Below are 13235 nucleotides of genomic sequence, written 5' to 3'. Positions count from 1 at the left end.
GAGTGAGTGCTACAGCAGTGGTGTGTTGGAATTTCTTTTGGCTTCTCTTACTATAAAATGCTGTATTTTAGGAACTTTGCGTTACTCAGGCTCTCATACAAAAGCAAAATAAGCATTTAACAATAGCATCTCTTTTGCTGTTCTTGGTGCAACATCTACTTTCCAAGACAACCGGACAAAAAAGGACTTGTGGCTGCAGATAATGTTGGTTCTTTGGCTTATTTTCAAACGTGGTGTTGCTAGCAGATATACTGGTAGTTCTGGCTAGTTCAAACACTGAACTCTCCCATGATCCCTGTGAGGTTTGTTAGCCTCCTTGGGAAATGCTGGTTTGTTAATTGCTGAAGTGTTTCCTCTATATTGTACTTACAATTTTCACTTTTTTCAAATGTTTTTCTTCTTTACATAGATGCCTCTCAACCTCACTAATGCAGTTGCAACAGCAAGACAGCTCTTGGCTTACACTGTTGAAGCAGCAAATTTTTCTGATAAGATGGATGTTATTTTTGTGGCTGAAATGATAGAGAAATTTGGAAGATTTGCAGAAAAATATAAAGAGGTAACTGGATAACTTGTCATCGCTTTAAAGATAATCAAAGTGTTGGTCCTAAAGTATTCTGAGCAGTGAAGCCTTTTCAACAGTAGATGCAGGCACTGAGTTAGTGGTTTATTAGATGCTATTCCGTGTTTTTGTTTGTTTAGTAGGTCCCTGAAGTTGCTGACCCATGGTCACAGACTTTGCATTGGCGCTGAGATCATCCAGCATTCACTGGACCTGTAATGTGAGTAACACCTCTGGTCAGCACTGGAGCAGGGAGATAGGTACAGTAAGTCTGTTTTTATTTAATATGGAGTGGGTCACACAGGTTTTCATTGGTATGTTCTTATCTAAAAAGATAAATAATGAAAGCCTCAGAGATCCTCTCAATAATGAATAAAACAAGACTTATCTTCTCCCCTTCCACTGTGGTAGGATGTCTTTATTCAATATTGAGCTGTATCTCTAAGGTTTTCAGTATTCCTGTATCTTGCAGGATATAAGATAAAACATGAAAATGAAATCTTAGAGAACGCTCGTTGTTGGGGAGAAAAATGTCAGTGGTTAAATAGTCCCACCAGTGGGCAGGAACTCTCTGTTTCACTGCTGAACAGAGGTTATGTTGATCTCACTGTACAGTGCATGTTGGGCAATTGTAGACCACAGTGCCTTGGTTTTAAATTTGTACACAAAAAAGCATCCAAATTTCCCCCTCCACCCTCAGCAAACCATAAATGCCAGCTGTAAATTCTTTGCAGAACTCTTGGACAATTTTCAGTCTACAACTTGTTTTTACTATCATAGATTGGATTTTTTTGTGTATTTTGGAATTACATAAGTAGTTCATTAAATAGCTAGTTTTCTATCCAGCTGAAAGAAGAAACGTGTTTTAGATTGCTGCCGTACTTGTTACATTATAAGGGTATTATTTTCTCAGCTGTGACTTATTGTCTGTAAAGTGACACAATCTGGCATAGTTTTGCCATTTTTGAAGGTAATAGCTGATATGAGAATGTCCTAAATTAAGTCTGAAATTACCAATGAATTTGTCTTTGATGTATTTTTATCTTAATTGGTTTGATTTGAAATCAACCTTGCTGATATGTTAAAAAAAAAAAAGAGTACAATTTCATTTAATACTCTTTATTAATTAAGAAAATTCTTGTTAGTCTTATTCTACAAAACTCTTAACTATGGATATGATACTGTATTGACTTACACCATCTCATTTTTAGTTCTTTAATTTGCATTACGGTGGCTATTCTGAAATACAAATATTATACATTATAAAATGCTTCATTTAATAGCTTTTTGATGTGAAAAGAAAAATTGAAGATATTCAGAAAGTTCTCGGTAGATTGTCTTAGGTTAAAATGCAGTTTGAGAAACATATGCATACCTTGATAAAGTGAAAGAATAATGTTTAATATTTAATGTATGAAACATGAAATAACTTGAGTCCTGTGATTTCAGGATCTTAACACTGATAATTTATTGTAACAAAACCATCTATTGATGTATTAAACATGGTAACAGCTTTCAAGTAATAAGTAATAATAAGCATCTTACTTTTCAAGAACAAATCAAAATTATATTAAAACTTAATGAAAAGGGCTGTAGCCTGCAAGTTTTGCTTGATGTTTTGTTAGCTGTGGAATGTTGCCTGACTAGGTTCTGTCCTTAAAAGAGTCAGTTCATAAGAGTTAATATTTTTATATTCCCATTTATACCTTTGTTCTTTTTCGAGTCTTTAAAAATGACAAGCTACTGTGTTCTCTACTTATTAATAATATTCCTTTAAAAAAAACAACACACCACAATCTGGATCAAAAGGAGATCACTTACCAACCCTACCACCCTGTCAGTTTAGGCACTGTGAATTGCATTTCATTCAGTTTTGTTAGAATTACGTGCGCCTTCACTTTTGGTGCAATATTTGCCACTTTCTTAAATGCGGTGAAAATCCAATGTAGGCCAATATAGGTACTTGATAATTTTGGCACAGTTGTGGTCTAAGCGAAGGAATTCCCTTCGTTGGTTTGTATTTTTGTCATGTAGGGGGCCAGGTAGGGAGTATGAGCATCCACTTTAACAGTGTAATTGGTGGTTTGAAGTCAACTCTGGTACCTTTCTGTATTTCTTGAATAGCCTGTGACCTAAAACAGTCCACACAGAACTGAAGGTAGGCAAGGAAGGAATCAAAGGAAGGGCAGACACAGCAAAAGGAAGAGAGGCAGAAGGATTGTGTGCTAATTCTTCCTCTATTACTCTTTTCTTGACCTGCACACTGTACTATTGCTGATTTATAGCTCTTTATTTTAGGTTTAAATTTGATTTTAAATTGTTCTTTAAAATAAGTTGAAAAGTAGAAGTTGGAGTATTACACCTTTTTCTCTTACTGAAATATCTGTATTTCTCATGGTTTTGTTCTGTAGTTCTAATGCAATTACACAAATTACTTTGGTATAGTATTTGGATGGAGGTAAATGTCTTTGTATTTCAGTATGTCAGCTTGACAAGCAGTGATTGAAATAAGGACATCCAATTCCTTTTTCTTATGTTAACAAGTAGCGTATTTTCTGGTAATGATCCTGCTTGATGCATGTTATCAAAGATATAACCTTATTTCTTTTCTCTGCTAGCTTGGTGATGTGATGGTGGACATAGCAAGTAACATTATGTTAGCTGATGAACGTGTTCTGTGGATGGCACAAAGGGAAGCGAAGGCTTGCACTAGAATTGTACAGTGTCTACAGAAAATTGCTATGTACCGGCTTGCAAATGGGGCTCAAGTTTATTCAACCGTAAGTATAAATTTCTTTAGAAGACATGTTGCTGGCTCTTAAGTTTCAATAGCTTTTTATTTTTCCTTGCTTAATAGCTTTTGGTATTATCTTAATCTCTGCTCTTTCGGTAGGAAGAAGAGAAATATTCTGAATTCCCTGACAGATATACAGAAGTAGTTTTTGTTTTGTTTTTGTATACTGTTATGACAGAGAATCCCTTAAAGATTATTTGTTATTCCTCCTGTAGCATGTAACTTTTTTTATTTGATTTTTATTTTTTTGTCTCAGTATTCTCCAAATATTGCTCTTGAGGCTTATGTAATAAAGGCTGCTGGTTTCACTGGGATGACGTGCACCGTATTTCAAAAAGTGGCTACATCAGACCGTACAGGACTCAGTGATTATGGGAGAAGAGATCCAGATGGAAATCTAGATAAGCAACTAAGCTTTAAATGCAATGTTTCAAATACGCTGTCAAGCCTGGCTTTAAAGGTTGTATACTCGCTGTTTTCCCACTGTTTTTGTAATAATATCATAAATGTGAATCACTTGGAAAGCAAGCTTACATTATGAATTTCTGATGTTAAAGTAGCATTCTTATGTAATCCAGAATGACAATGACAAAGGATGATTAAAGTGACACAGGATAATATAGTTTGCTTATGGGATAATTTCTTAATGGGCTCAGTTTTTAATGAGTAGGTGTGGTTTCCCTTATTAAAACATCTTAAGTGGAAAGATGCTTTCAGGCTGTTTGTAGGTATAGATATTAAATGCTCCCTAGTTCATAATAGTTCTTGTTTATTTCAATCTGTCTATTTCTAGAATACAATCGTGGAGGCTTCTATCCAGTTGCCAGCTTCCCTTTTCACCCAGAAGCAAAAAAGAGAAATCAGACCAGCAGATGAATCTGTCTACAAGCTTCAGCTTATTGCATTTCGCAATGGAAAGCTTTTTCCAGCAACAGGAAATTCAACAAATCTGGCTGATGATGGGAAACGTCGTACAGTTGTAACACCGGTTATTCTTACCAAGATAGGTTTGTTTTTTATTACTACACTTTTATGATCTTTAAAAATAAGAAGCTTTTCTTGACTCATTTCTGTCAAGTAGCGTGTATCTAAATTATGTTTTTTTTGCATTTGGCATATTGAGAAATTTATGTGCAAATACATTTATTTTGTAACAGATGGTTTAAACCTAGCCAGTCACCACATTCCTATAAATGTGACACTGCGGCGCATTGCGCATGGAGCAGATGCTGTTGCAGCTCAGTGGGACTTTGATCTACTGAACGGACAAGGGGGCTGGAAGTCTGATGGCTGTCGCATTCTTCTGTCTGATGAAAATATTACTACTATTCAGTGCCACTCCCTCAGCAACTATGCAGTTTTAATGGTATGACACTTAAAATTACATATTCTTTCTGGAACTTAAAAACATTGGAACTGCAGTTCTGTTTTTTGTTTCTGCATTAAAGTAAGCATTCCCATGTTATTTTCACAGAAAACTACACATAAGAAATATTCAGTTGTTACTTCTGTTAATACAGATTTTGATGCAAGATGAGGTTTAAGTGGAAAACTGTCAAAGTGGAATTAATTGCTTAGTATGCTGGAGAAAAAAGAATTTTCATACGAAAAGAACTATGCTATAGGAAGCCATTCTAATGAACCATTTAATTAGATGGGGTTTTATGAACTTCAGTCTTACAATGGCAGTTTAAAATAAAGAACAGATAGCATTGGAGAAAAAATGCATCTGTTAAATAAAATTAGTTAGCTTTGTCTGTTAATAGGAATGCTTCCCAGTTGTTGTTTTTTTGCTATAATCTATAATCAGGGTTAGATATTTTACTGCAAATTAGCTATTCATACACTAGTATTAGTGAATGGAATAGTATTAGTGAATCTGGTTCATTAACGGAAGAAATGAACTGAAAAGGTAAAAAAAAAAAAAAAAAAAACTATACAAAATAAAATCTTATTCTTTTAAGAAACACTTAAAAATCTATATCTCAACATTAGTCTGCATGTATTGATGCCAATAAAATGGTTAACCAGTTGTAAAATACGATAGATGGACAAAAAAAGAGGGAGGTGCCTTCTCGTGCACTTTAGTTAGAAGAAGAATTTCTTTTTTGCTCCTGAAGTGCTTCATTTCAGAAGCTTCCAGTTTACAGATGGTGATTGATACCCTGCTCATCAGCCATCACCACATGTAAAATGTGATACCTTAACAATGGTACACCAGTAGGAAACAGGGCGGAAATTTTAAGAGCTTTAGGAATACTCTTAACTTTCTAAGTATAAATTTGGTGTGGGTTTTGTTTTGTTGTAGTTAATGTGCTATTTGAAATTATATATATATCTTTATGTAATCATACTTGGAAGAAAGAGCATTTCTTGGTGATCAGTGCATGAGAAGTTGCAGTTTTTGTTGTTTTCCAACTCAAATTCTTAATTCATCCTCTTAAGAGAATTAAATAGAATAACAAACAGCTAAATAGAAATAAGCAAAATTAAGATTTGGCATGATGCCATAACGTTAAAAAAAAATTCTTTTACCTCAGAAGGTACTGTTTTAAATGACTTCAAACTGTTATAATCCCTTAGTTCCCTTTAATATTTTTAATATATAATCCTTCCCTTAAAATATATGTTCTTTAGAACTGAATTCATCTGTATGTGTAGTATACATGTGAAGAGAGATTATACTTTAAATTGGTCACATTTCTGCCATCTGGAGGAAGAAAAATGAAGGGCATACTCAATCTGCAGCTGTAAATGACTTTCTATATTAACACATGGTAGGATTACATCAATAGCTATATTGTGAGGCATATAGAAAACTGTTGACAGCCAGAAGTCAGAAAAGAGGACGAGGCAGCTTTCTTGCTTTTCTGCCAGTGGCTCTTCGAGCAGGCATTCCATTCCATACTCAAAACCGGTATTCCTTAAATATTTAGCTACTTCCAGAAGTGTTAGGCTGAGACAGGAGAGGAGTCAGTAGGTGGAGGAAGAGGGAGAGTAACTCTCATCTATGTTTCTTACAGTATGCTGCAAAACAGCTGTCTCTCTAAGTAGCTGCTGAAGAAAGTTTTCATACTTCCTATGTATTATTTAACTAAAAATTAAAAATAAAATAATAAGATTATTTTGAGTTCAGTTTTAGAAGTTTGGCTTTTAATTCAGCAGTTATCATTAACATAAAATAACATGAACAGAAATGGCAACCAAGGACCTGAATGCGGCATCCATCATTATGGCTACTGGCTAATAACCAGAGTTATTTCACTCTTCTGCACATATACACACTGAAATAAAAGGTTTAAAATAGTCGTTTGTATACATTTCAGAACATAATGTAAAGTCCTCTCTGATAAGAAATGCCATAACTGAGTGCCCAGTTTCCTAATCTAGTGATCTAGGAACATACAGCTATAAAACTTTGTATTTAGTTGGAAATCATTTTAACTACCGCTTAATAATGGTGCAGATAACCAGGAGGCTCAGCAGTTCTCCTACAGTTCTTGTTCTCCAGTACTCACCAGCTGTGTGTGACACTGCCTTTGCTTATGCTTGTAACAGCAGTGGGTAGTTAAGGATCTCCAGCTGGATATTAGCCAGGCCGTGGGGGGTGTTCCAATCGGACTATGCTGCCTGCCTGAGGTGCAGTATTTTATGACCGTTCCTAAAGTGTTTTCATCTGGGTGCTGAGGAAAACCAAATACATAAAAAATCAAACTGACAATCTGACTAAATTAGTTTGAAATGAGGTTAATAAGTTAGTTAGCAACAATAAATTTATATTCTGATAAAAGAATAATTGAAGTAGTGAAGATGCTGCTGACTCTAATTTAATTTTAAGCCTTGATTCAAGAGCTCTTCCACTGACCATGAGACCAGATAACCCATTTTAACCTTAAAAACAGATTGTGTATCACTGATTTTTCTCAAAATAAATTGAAGCTTCCTTCTAATGTTTTAGTTTTTTTGTGAATGCTGAATTTATTCTCCCTTCCATCAGCATGCATTTGAACTTCACTCAAACTTCTAAAAGTTGTGTGATTCTCACAATGATATCTGAGAAAAGTTCCTGTATCCTGGCCCATCTGAAAATAAAAAAATATATATATTGTTTTCCACTGAACTTAGTTTTATTTTGTGCTTTTTCATTACCATTATGGAATCAGAATCCTAGTAAATCGTTCCAACGTGAGTGGAAACTTACCTAACTGCATCCAAATCAAATGAGAGTATTTTTTGCTTTTCTTGTTCATAAGTGAAAATGTCACTCCTGAGATGTTATTTAAAATATTGTCATGCTTTAGCAGTTCAAGATTCCATTTCATACTTACTCCTTGAGGAATATTTTGACCAGTGAGTTCACCAGGCTGGAATGATGCTAAAGAGATGTTTAAATCTTGAGTTATCAATTATCTATTCCAGTCAAACAGTACTCATAGAGTAACGGTCTGGTAGGAACCTCTGGATGTCAGTAGGTCCAATCACTGCTTAAAGCTGGATCAGCTTCGAAGTTGAATTATGTTGCTCCAGGTCATATTCAGTCAAGCTTTGAGTATTTGCAAGGACAGCAGTTGTACAGCCTCACTGGGCAGCCTGGGTCCAGTATTTGGCCACTGTCATCAGAATTTGTTTCGTACATCTAATTAGAATTTTCCATGTTGCCAGCAATGTCCATTGCTCCTCACAGTTTCACTGAACTCCAAGTAGTTTGACTCAGTCTTTTTTTTCCCAGTAGATGGTTCAATATAATAATGAGATTTCTAATTATAATGATTAGTCCAGTGTAGGAGTAATGATTTCTCCCATCTTCCTTCTCTTAGAGATGAACAAATCCAGCTTTTTCAGCCTTACACATTGTGTGCTTCACCCTGTTAATGATTCTCCCTTTGTTAGACTTGCATTATCCTATGTGTCAGTGTCTGTCTTATACTGGGGAGTCTTAAACTGAATATAGTTCTGCAGAGGTGGTCTTGCAGTGCTAAACAGAGGGGAGTAATTGCTTTCATTCACCTGTTTGCTATATTTTCACTAGTACAGGGAAGCATGGCCTTGGGCTGTAGGGTATGCTGCTGACTTGTGTTCAGATTCTGTCTACCAGCGCACCCTTAGGTTCTTCTTTTCTTTGTTTTCTATCTAGTCCAGCACCCAGCCTGTACTGTTGCATGCATGGCGTTATTCTGTCCAAGATGCAGAACTCTCACATATTCCTTTGTTGAAATTCATGACGTTTTATCAGCCCGTTTCTCTGGCTTTTCAGAATCAATCTGTATATTCTCCAATCTACTGATCATTCTCCCCACTTCAGCATTATCTGCAAACTTGCTGAGGGCGCTTTCTGTTCCATCTCTGAGTTGCTGCAGATGTTAATCATCACTGAAACACATGATTGTTCTACGTGCAATACGAAGTTATATGCATTTTAAAAACATGAAAGTTGTGTTCTGTCTAAGCTGCTAACATTTCTGTATATTCAGACATACACGAAGTCTGTGTGCTATAAAGCGTGACTGCATTTATAACGTTCAGCCAGAATAACGGGTATTGGTAGAAGAAAGACAACCATATATAATGGGGGGAGGCTACAGGGGTATAGTATTGTATCTAGAAGGTTCCTGATACTTTTATTGTCTCGTCTCCCATTCCCACCCACAAAATAAGGAGATAAGATGGACTAACGTTACTTTTGGTTTTGTTGTCAGGACTTGACAGGAGCTGAACTATATACGCAGCCAGCTGATCTTTTACATCCAGTAATTTATGCTACTGCCATGGTTTTGCTAATGTGCCTGTTGATGATCATAGTCAGCTACATATACCATCACAGGTATGAATCAAAATGACTAGAAACTAAAAAAAATTACTTTCAAAGTGCTTAGGATCCTTTTCTTTCTTATATGAATGTGATACAGTAATTTACATTCATATTTTTTTCCTGTAAAATTTGTTGATGCAGACCGACACTTAAGCAAGTAGCTATTTTGTATGTTCTTTAGTATTATAATTTAACTCATAACTCTGTATCTCTTTAATTCTTATTTTTCCTTCATGATGCAAGAAAAGACCACTCAAAAATGACAGTGAAATTTAACAAAATGTTTAGCTTTTGACATTTCTGTTAATGTCAGTGAAAGCTTGAAGCCTAAGATTTCTTGAATCAGGCCTCAAATACTTGTATAAAGCTGGTTAATAAGAGGGTGTTTTAAATTCTTGTAATGAAGATTAGAGATTATATTTGAAGTCAAACAATCATTAACAGTAATTATGTCTCATTTAACATGAATGTATCTTGCTAGTTTCTGAAAGACAATAATGCAGCTGTACTTTATTTTGTCTAATTTGTTTTTTTAACAGTGTGATCAGGATCAGTGTAAAAAGCTGGCACATGTTAGTTAACCTAAGTTTTCATATTTTTCTGACATGCGTGATGTTTATTGGAGGCATAACTCAGACCAGGAATGCGAGCATTTGCCAAGCAGTAAGTAAACACAACAGCACAAATAATAAGTTACAATTATTTCCAAAAAACAATGTTAAAATACTGAATTTTATCTCTTCCATCATTTGGTAGGCAAAGCTGAGCTTTTATGTAAATATGAAGGTTTGCTATTTTTAGCTCTTATTTATTATAACTGAATATTTTGGAATTGTACTTAAGATCATTTGAAAAGACTAGTTTTACCAGTTTCATACTATAGGGATATTCATATATATCCCCATGCCTCCTACAGTGCAGTACAGGCATTTTCATCAGAATGTAAAATTTTGATAAAGAATCAATTTTTTTTCTACCTTAAAACTTCTCTCATTTTGACCCATCCATGAGGATAGAACTAGACCATTATTTGAAAACCAAAAAATAATTCAGAAATGCACTGGATTTCTTTAGCCAGAAACGCTATCACAAAAATGTTTTTTACCTGGTAGTTTTATATTTGAGACTCATTTGTTACAGAATTATTATAGAGAGCTGTAGGTGACATTTACAGACCACACAAAAAGGTGATTTCTGCAAATATAAAAACATTTATTTTTTACTGCCTCAGGATAACTTAAAGGAAGTGACAAGTATTTGAAGTCAAAGATCTGTTCTTTCTATAAACAAACAGCTTTATTGGGACTCCTCTTTTATAATGATTTATTCTTCAGAGATTGAGCCATCTATCATTCAGTTGTGTTTAAATGTAATGCGGTTGCTTCTTTGGAAAGCAACTGCATGAAAATTCAGGTTTTATGCAAATTTCATGATAAATGGTTATCTTGTAACTTGGTAAAATGGGAATGTTTGGGGGTTTGTTTGTATTTTTCTCATTTTTTATTTTTTTTAAGGTTGGGATAATTCTCCATTATTCCACTCTTGCAACAGTATTGTGGCTGGGAGTGACATCTCGTAATATTTACAAGCAAGTAACCAAAAAAGCAAAAAGGTGTCAAGATCCTGATGAGCCGCCACCTCCACCTAGACCAATGCTGAGGTGAGCCTCTTTTGTTTCTGCATCTCTATGTGCCGGGTCACCTTCCTCATATTCTGACTAGAAGTTTTAACAGGTTGATATTGTTCTTTTGCAAGTGCTTTTCCTGTAAGATTTTTCCTTTCAAGTTTACAAAGTTGCTTCCAGATTTTTCTGCTCCTCAGCGTCATTAATGAGGATGAAGTGAAGGAAGGCTGGTCTCAGCATGTCACAGTTACGATGTTGTATTTCTGATTCTTAAATTAAGAAATTGGTAGTGGTTTAGCATCACTCCTGGGGCTTTGATTAGGACTTCAGATGGGAACGCTCCCCATTAAGTTATAGGGGAAAGAATGTGGAGAACTGTGTTATCAGACAATTAACAAACACTAGAATTCAAGTAAACAGTTTAATATGGTTTTCTGAAAAATTGCTGACAAGTCATTTCAAAAAATGTCAGGCATTGTCAAATGAAAATAGTATTCTTTGTAAAGCATTCCTCTTTACAATTTGTATTTCTAAAATCACTGAAATGCAAACAAATTATATGTAAAATTCCCTTTATGAAATACTTTTAGTAGTAAAATTAACATAATTTGTACATATAGCTTACTCTGTGCCTCCAGATACTAATTAAAGACTGCTGAGCTGGAATTCTCCACAAGGTGGCAGACATTGATTAACTTTGATTAGTTACATAGCAAATATTTAGATTAATTTTAAGGTACAGAAAGTGCAGAAAATCAGAAATACTCTCCTGAATATCAACTAAAATTTGCAGTACTATGTACAAGCATATAGAAATATTAAATGCACAAGTCAGAAAGTAGAAGGCTAGTATTTATACTGCTAAGCACTCCTTTTGCTTTATTTAGTTTATTCATTGTTTTTGTTTTAAGAAAAATAATCTGTTCCATTCAGTGTAGGATATCATGATCACCAACTGTTTGCCTTCCAGCAGGATACTGCATGGCTATTTTTAACATCTGTGTAACTTTATTTCATTTTCCATCCCCTATTATTTGTCATGCTGGTTTTGCTTTGGAAAAATTTACAGTAATGTTACCAGCCTCAGAGGCTCATCTTTGTGTAAACATAAACATGCACGTACCTTTTCAGATCTGGGCACCTCCTTTGTGACAATGACAGTAACTCTGCCCTGTTCTTGTACTTCTCTCCAAGCATACTTAATAAATTCTCAGGTTATTCTGTCTCTGCAGATCAAAGATTTCCACAGTCAACATGTGATGTTTTTGCGTGGGATGGCCATAGAACGATTTAATTTTTTTTCATTCAGTTGCGTATTAAACTCTTGCTCAAGGCAAGCCTAACCATTAGTGGCATAGGGTAAAGAGTTCTGTATAAGAGTTTCTTGCTTGTATGGAACCAGTCACTTCCTTTACTCAGGCCCCTGGTTTCTTGAACTGAAAGAGACAAAACCAACCAATTCACTCTTTGCTGCCATACTGCTTAGATTCTTCCTCCCATGTACCCTTTCAGATTCACAAAGGGTATTTTGAAATGGATGAAGAAAAGCCCTGGTAGATGTATATAGGTATATAGTTTTCTCCTCATTTGCCATGTGCAAATTATTCTGCTTTGCATTCTTTGGGTTTAAAGAAGTCCACTCTGAAGTTGATAGGAAGCCATTGTGCTTACACTTGGATCTTCAGTTCCTGTAGGTGTCTTATGAGGGTAGACTTCATACCTATTAATCTTCCTTCCTTACTAGCATAGATAAACTTTATTCTTTATTTTGGAAAATTAATTTCATGTAACATAGTTCTGTTGATCTTCTCTATTCTGTATGTTAATGTGGCTTTATCTCAGTTCATAAACAAGGTGAAAAAGACTTCAAAACTGATTCCGTGTTTCGTAAAACACTCTAGACCAGAGAGGGGTTCTGATGTGGTTCACAGTAGCCATATTGCAAAGCTAGTGCAGCACTTGCACTGGGTGGAATTTCTTAATTGTTCGGAACATTATGCCAAGTATATTGAATTGCATTGCCATGCCAAGCGAGAGGGTGTGAAAATAACTGTTTCCTAGCTGCCAATCACAAGAAGGAAATGGAGTTTGTCATGCAGAAATGGTGTTTTGTTGACATGTCTACCAAGACAAAAGGAAACAGTTGCAAATTATTTTTACTTTAAAGAATTGCTTTTAAAAGAATATCAAGATCTTAATCGTAGTATTCTTCATGGAAATCAAAATACAGTAGTACAAATACTGGGTATGAATGCTCTACTTAAAAACACAAAATGTCACTATTTACATGGTTTTGTTACTGTTGTAACACGTTGTATATCCATGTCATTAGATTTTTGATCTAACTGAAGGAAAAAGTGTAGCACAGCGTGCTATTGATCGGAATGATTGTTGGTAATTAGTGATTTGATAAGTTAGATCCTCTAACAACATATGCCCTCATCCT

General features: G+C 35.1%; 1 protein-coding gene across 1 annotated transcript in view; it reads left to right on the top strand.

Moving 5' to 3' along the window:
• ADGRA3 (adhesion G protein-coupled receptor A3) overlaps positions 1-13235 on the top strand; it is a 54075-nt gene that overhangs the window by 38434 nt on the left and 2406 nt on the right. The window contains exons 10-17 of the mRNA XM_066995716.1: positions 410-559; positions 3181-3342; positions 3613-3816; positions 4150-4363; positions 4514-4722; positions 9053-9177; positions 9705-9828; positions 10680-10825. Of these exons, the coding sequence (XP_066851817.1) occupies positions 410-559; positions 3181-3342; positions 3613-3816; positions 4150-4363; positions 4514-4722; positions 9053-9177; positions 9705-9828; positions 10680-10825 (1334 nt within the window). The remainder of the gene's footprint in view (positions 1-409; positions 560-3180; positions 3343-3612; positions 3817-4149; positions 4364-4513; positions 4723-9052; positions 9178-9704; positions 9829-10679; positions 10826-13235) is intronic.

This window comes from Anser cygnoides, chromosome 4 (genome assembly GCF_040182565.1).
Source record: "Anser cygnoides isolate HZ-2024a breed goose chromosome 4, Taihu_goose_T2T_genome, whole genome shotgun sequence".
NCBI classification, from domain to species: Eukaryota; Metazoa; Chordata; class Aves; order Anseriformes; family Anatidae; genus Anser; species Anser cygnoides.
This window is presented reverse-complemented; position numbering and strand designations above follow the sequence as displayed.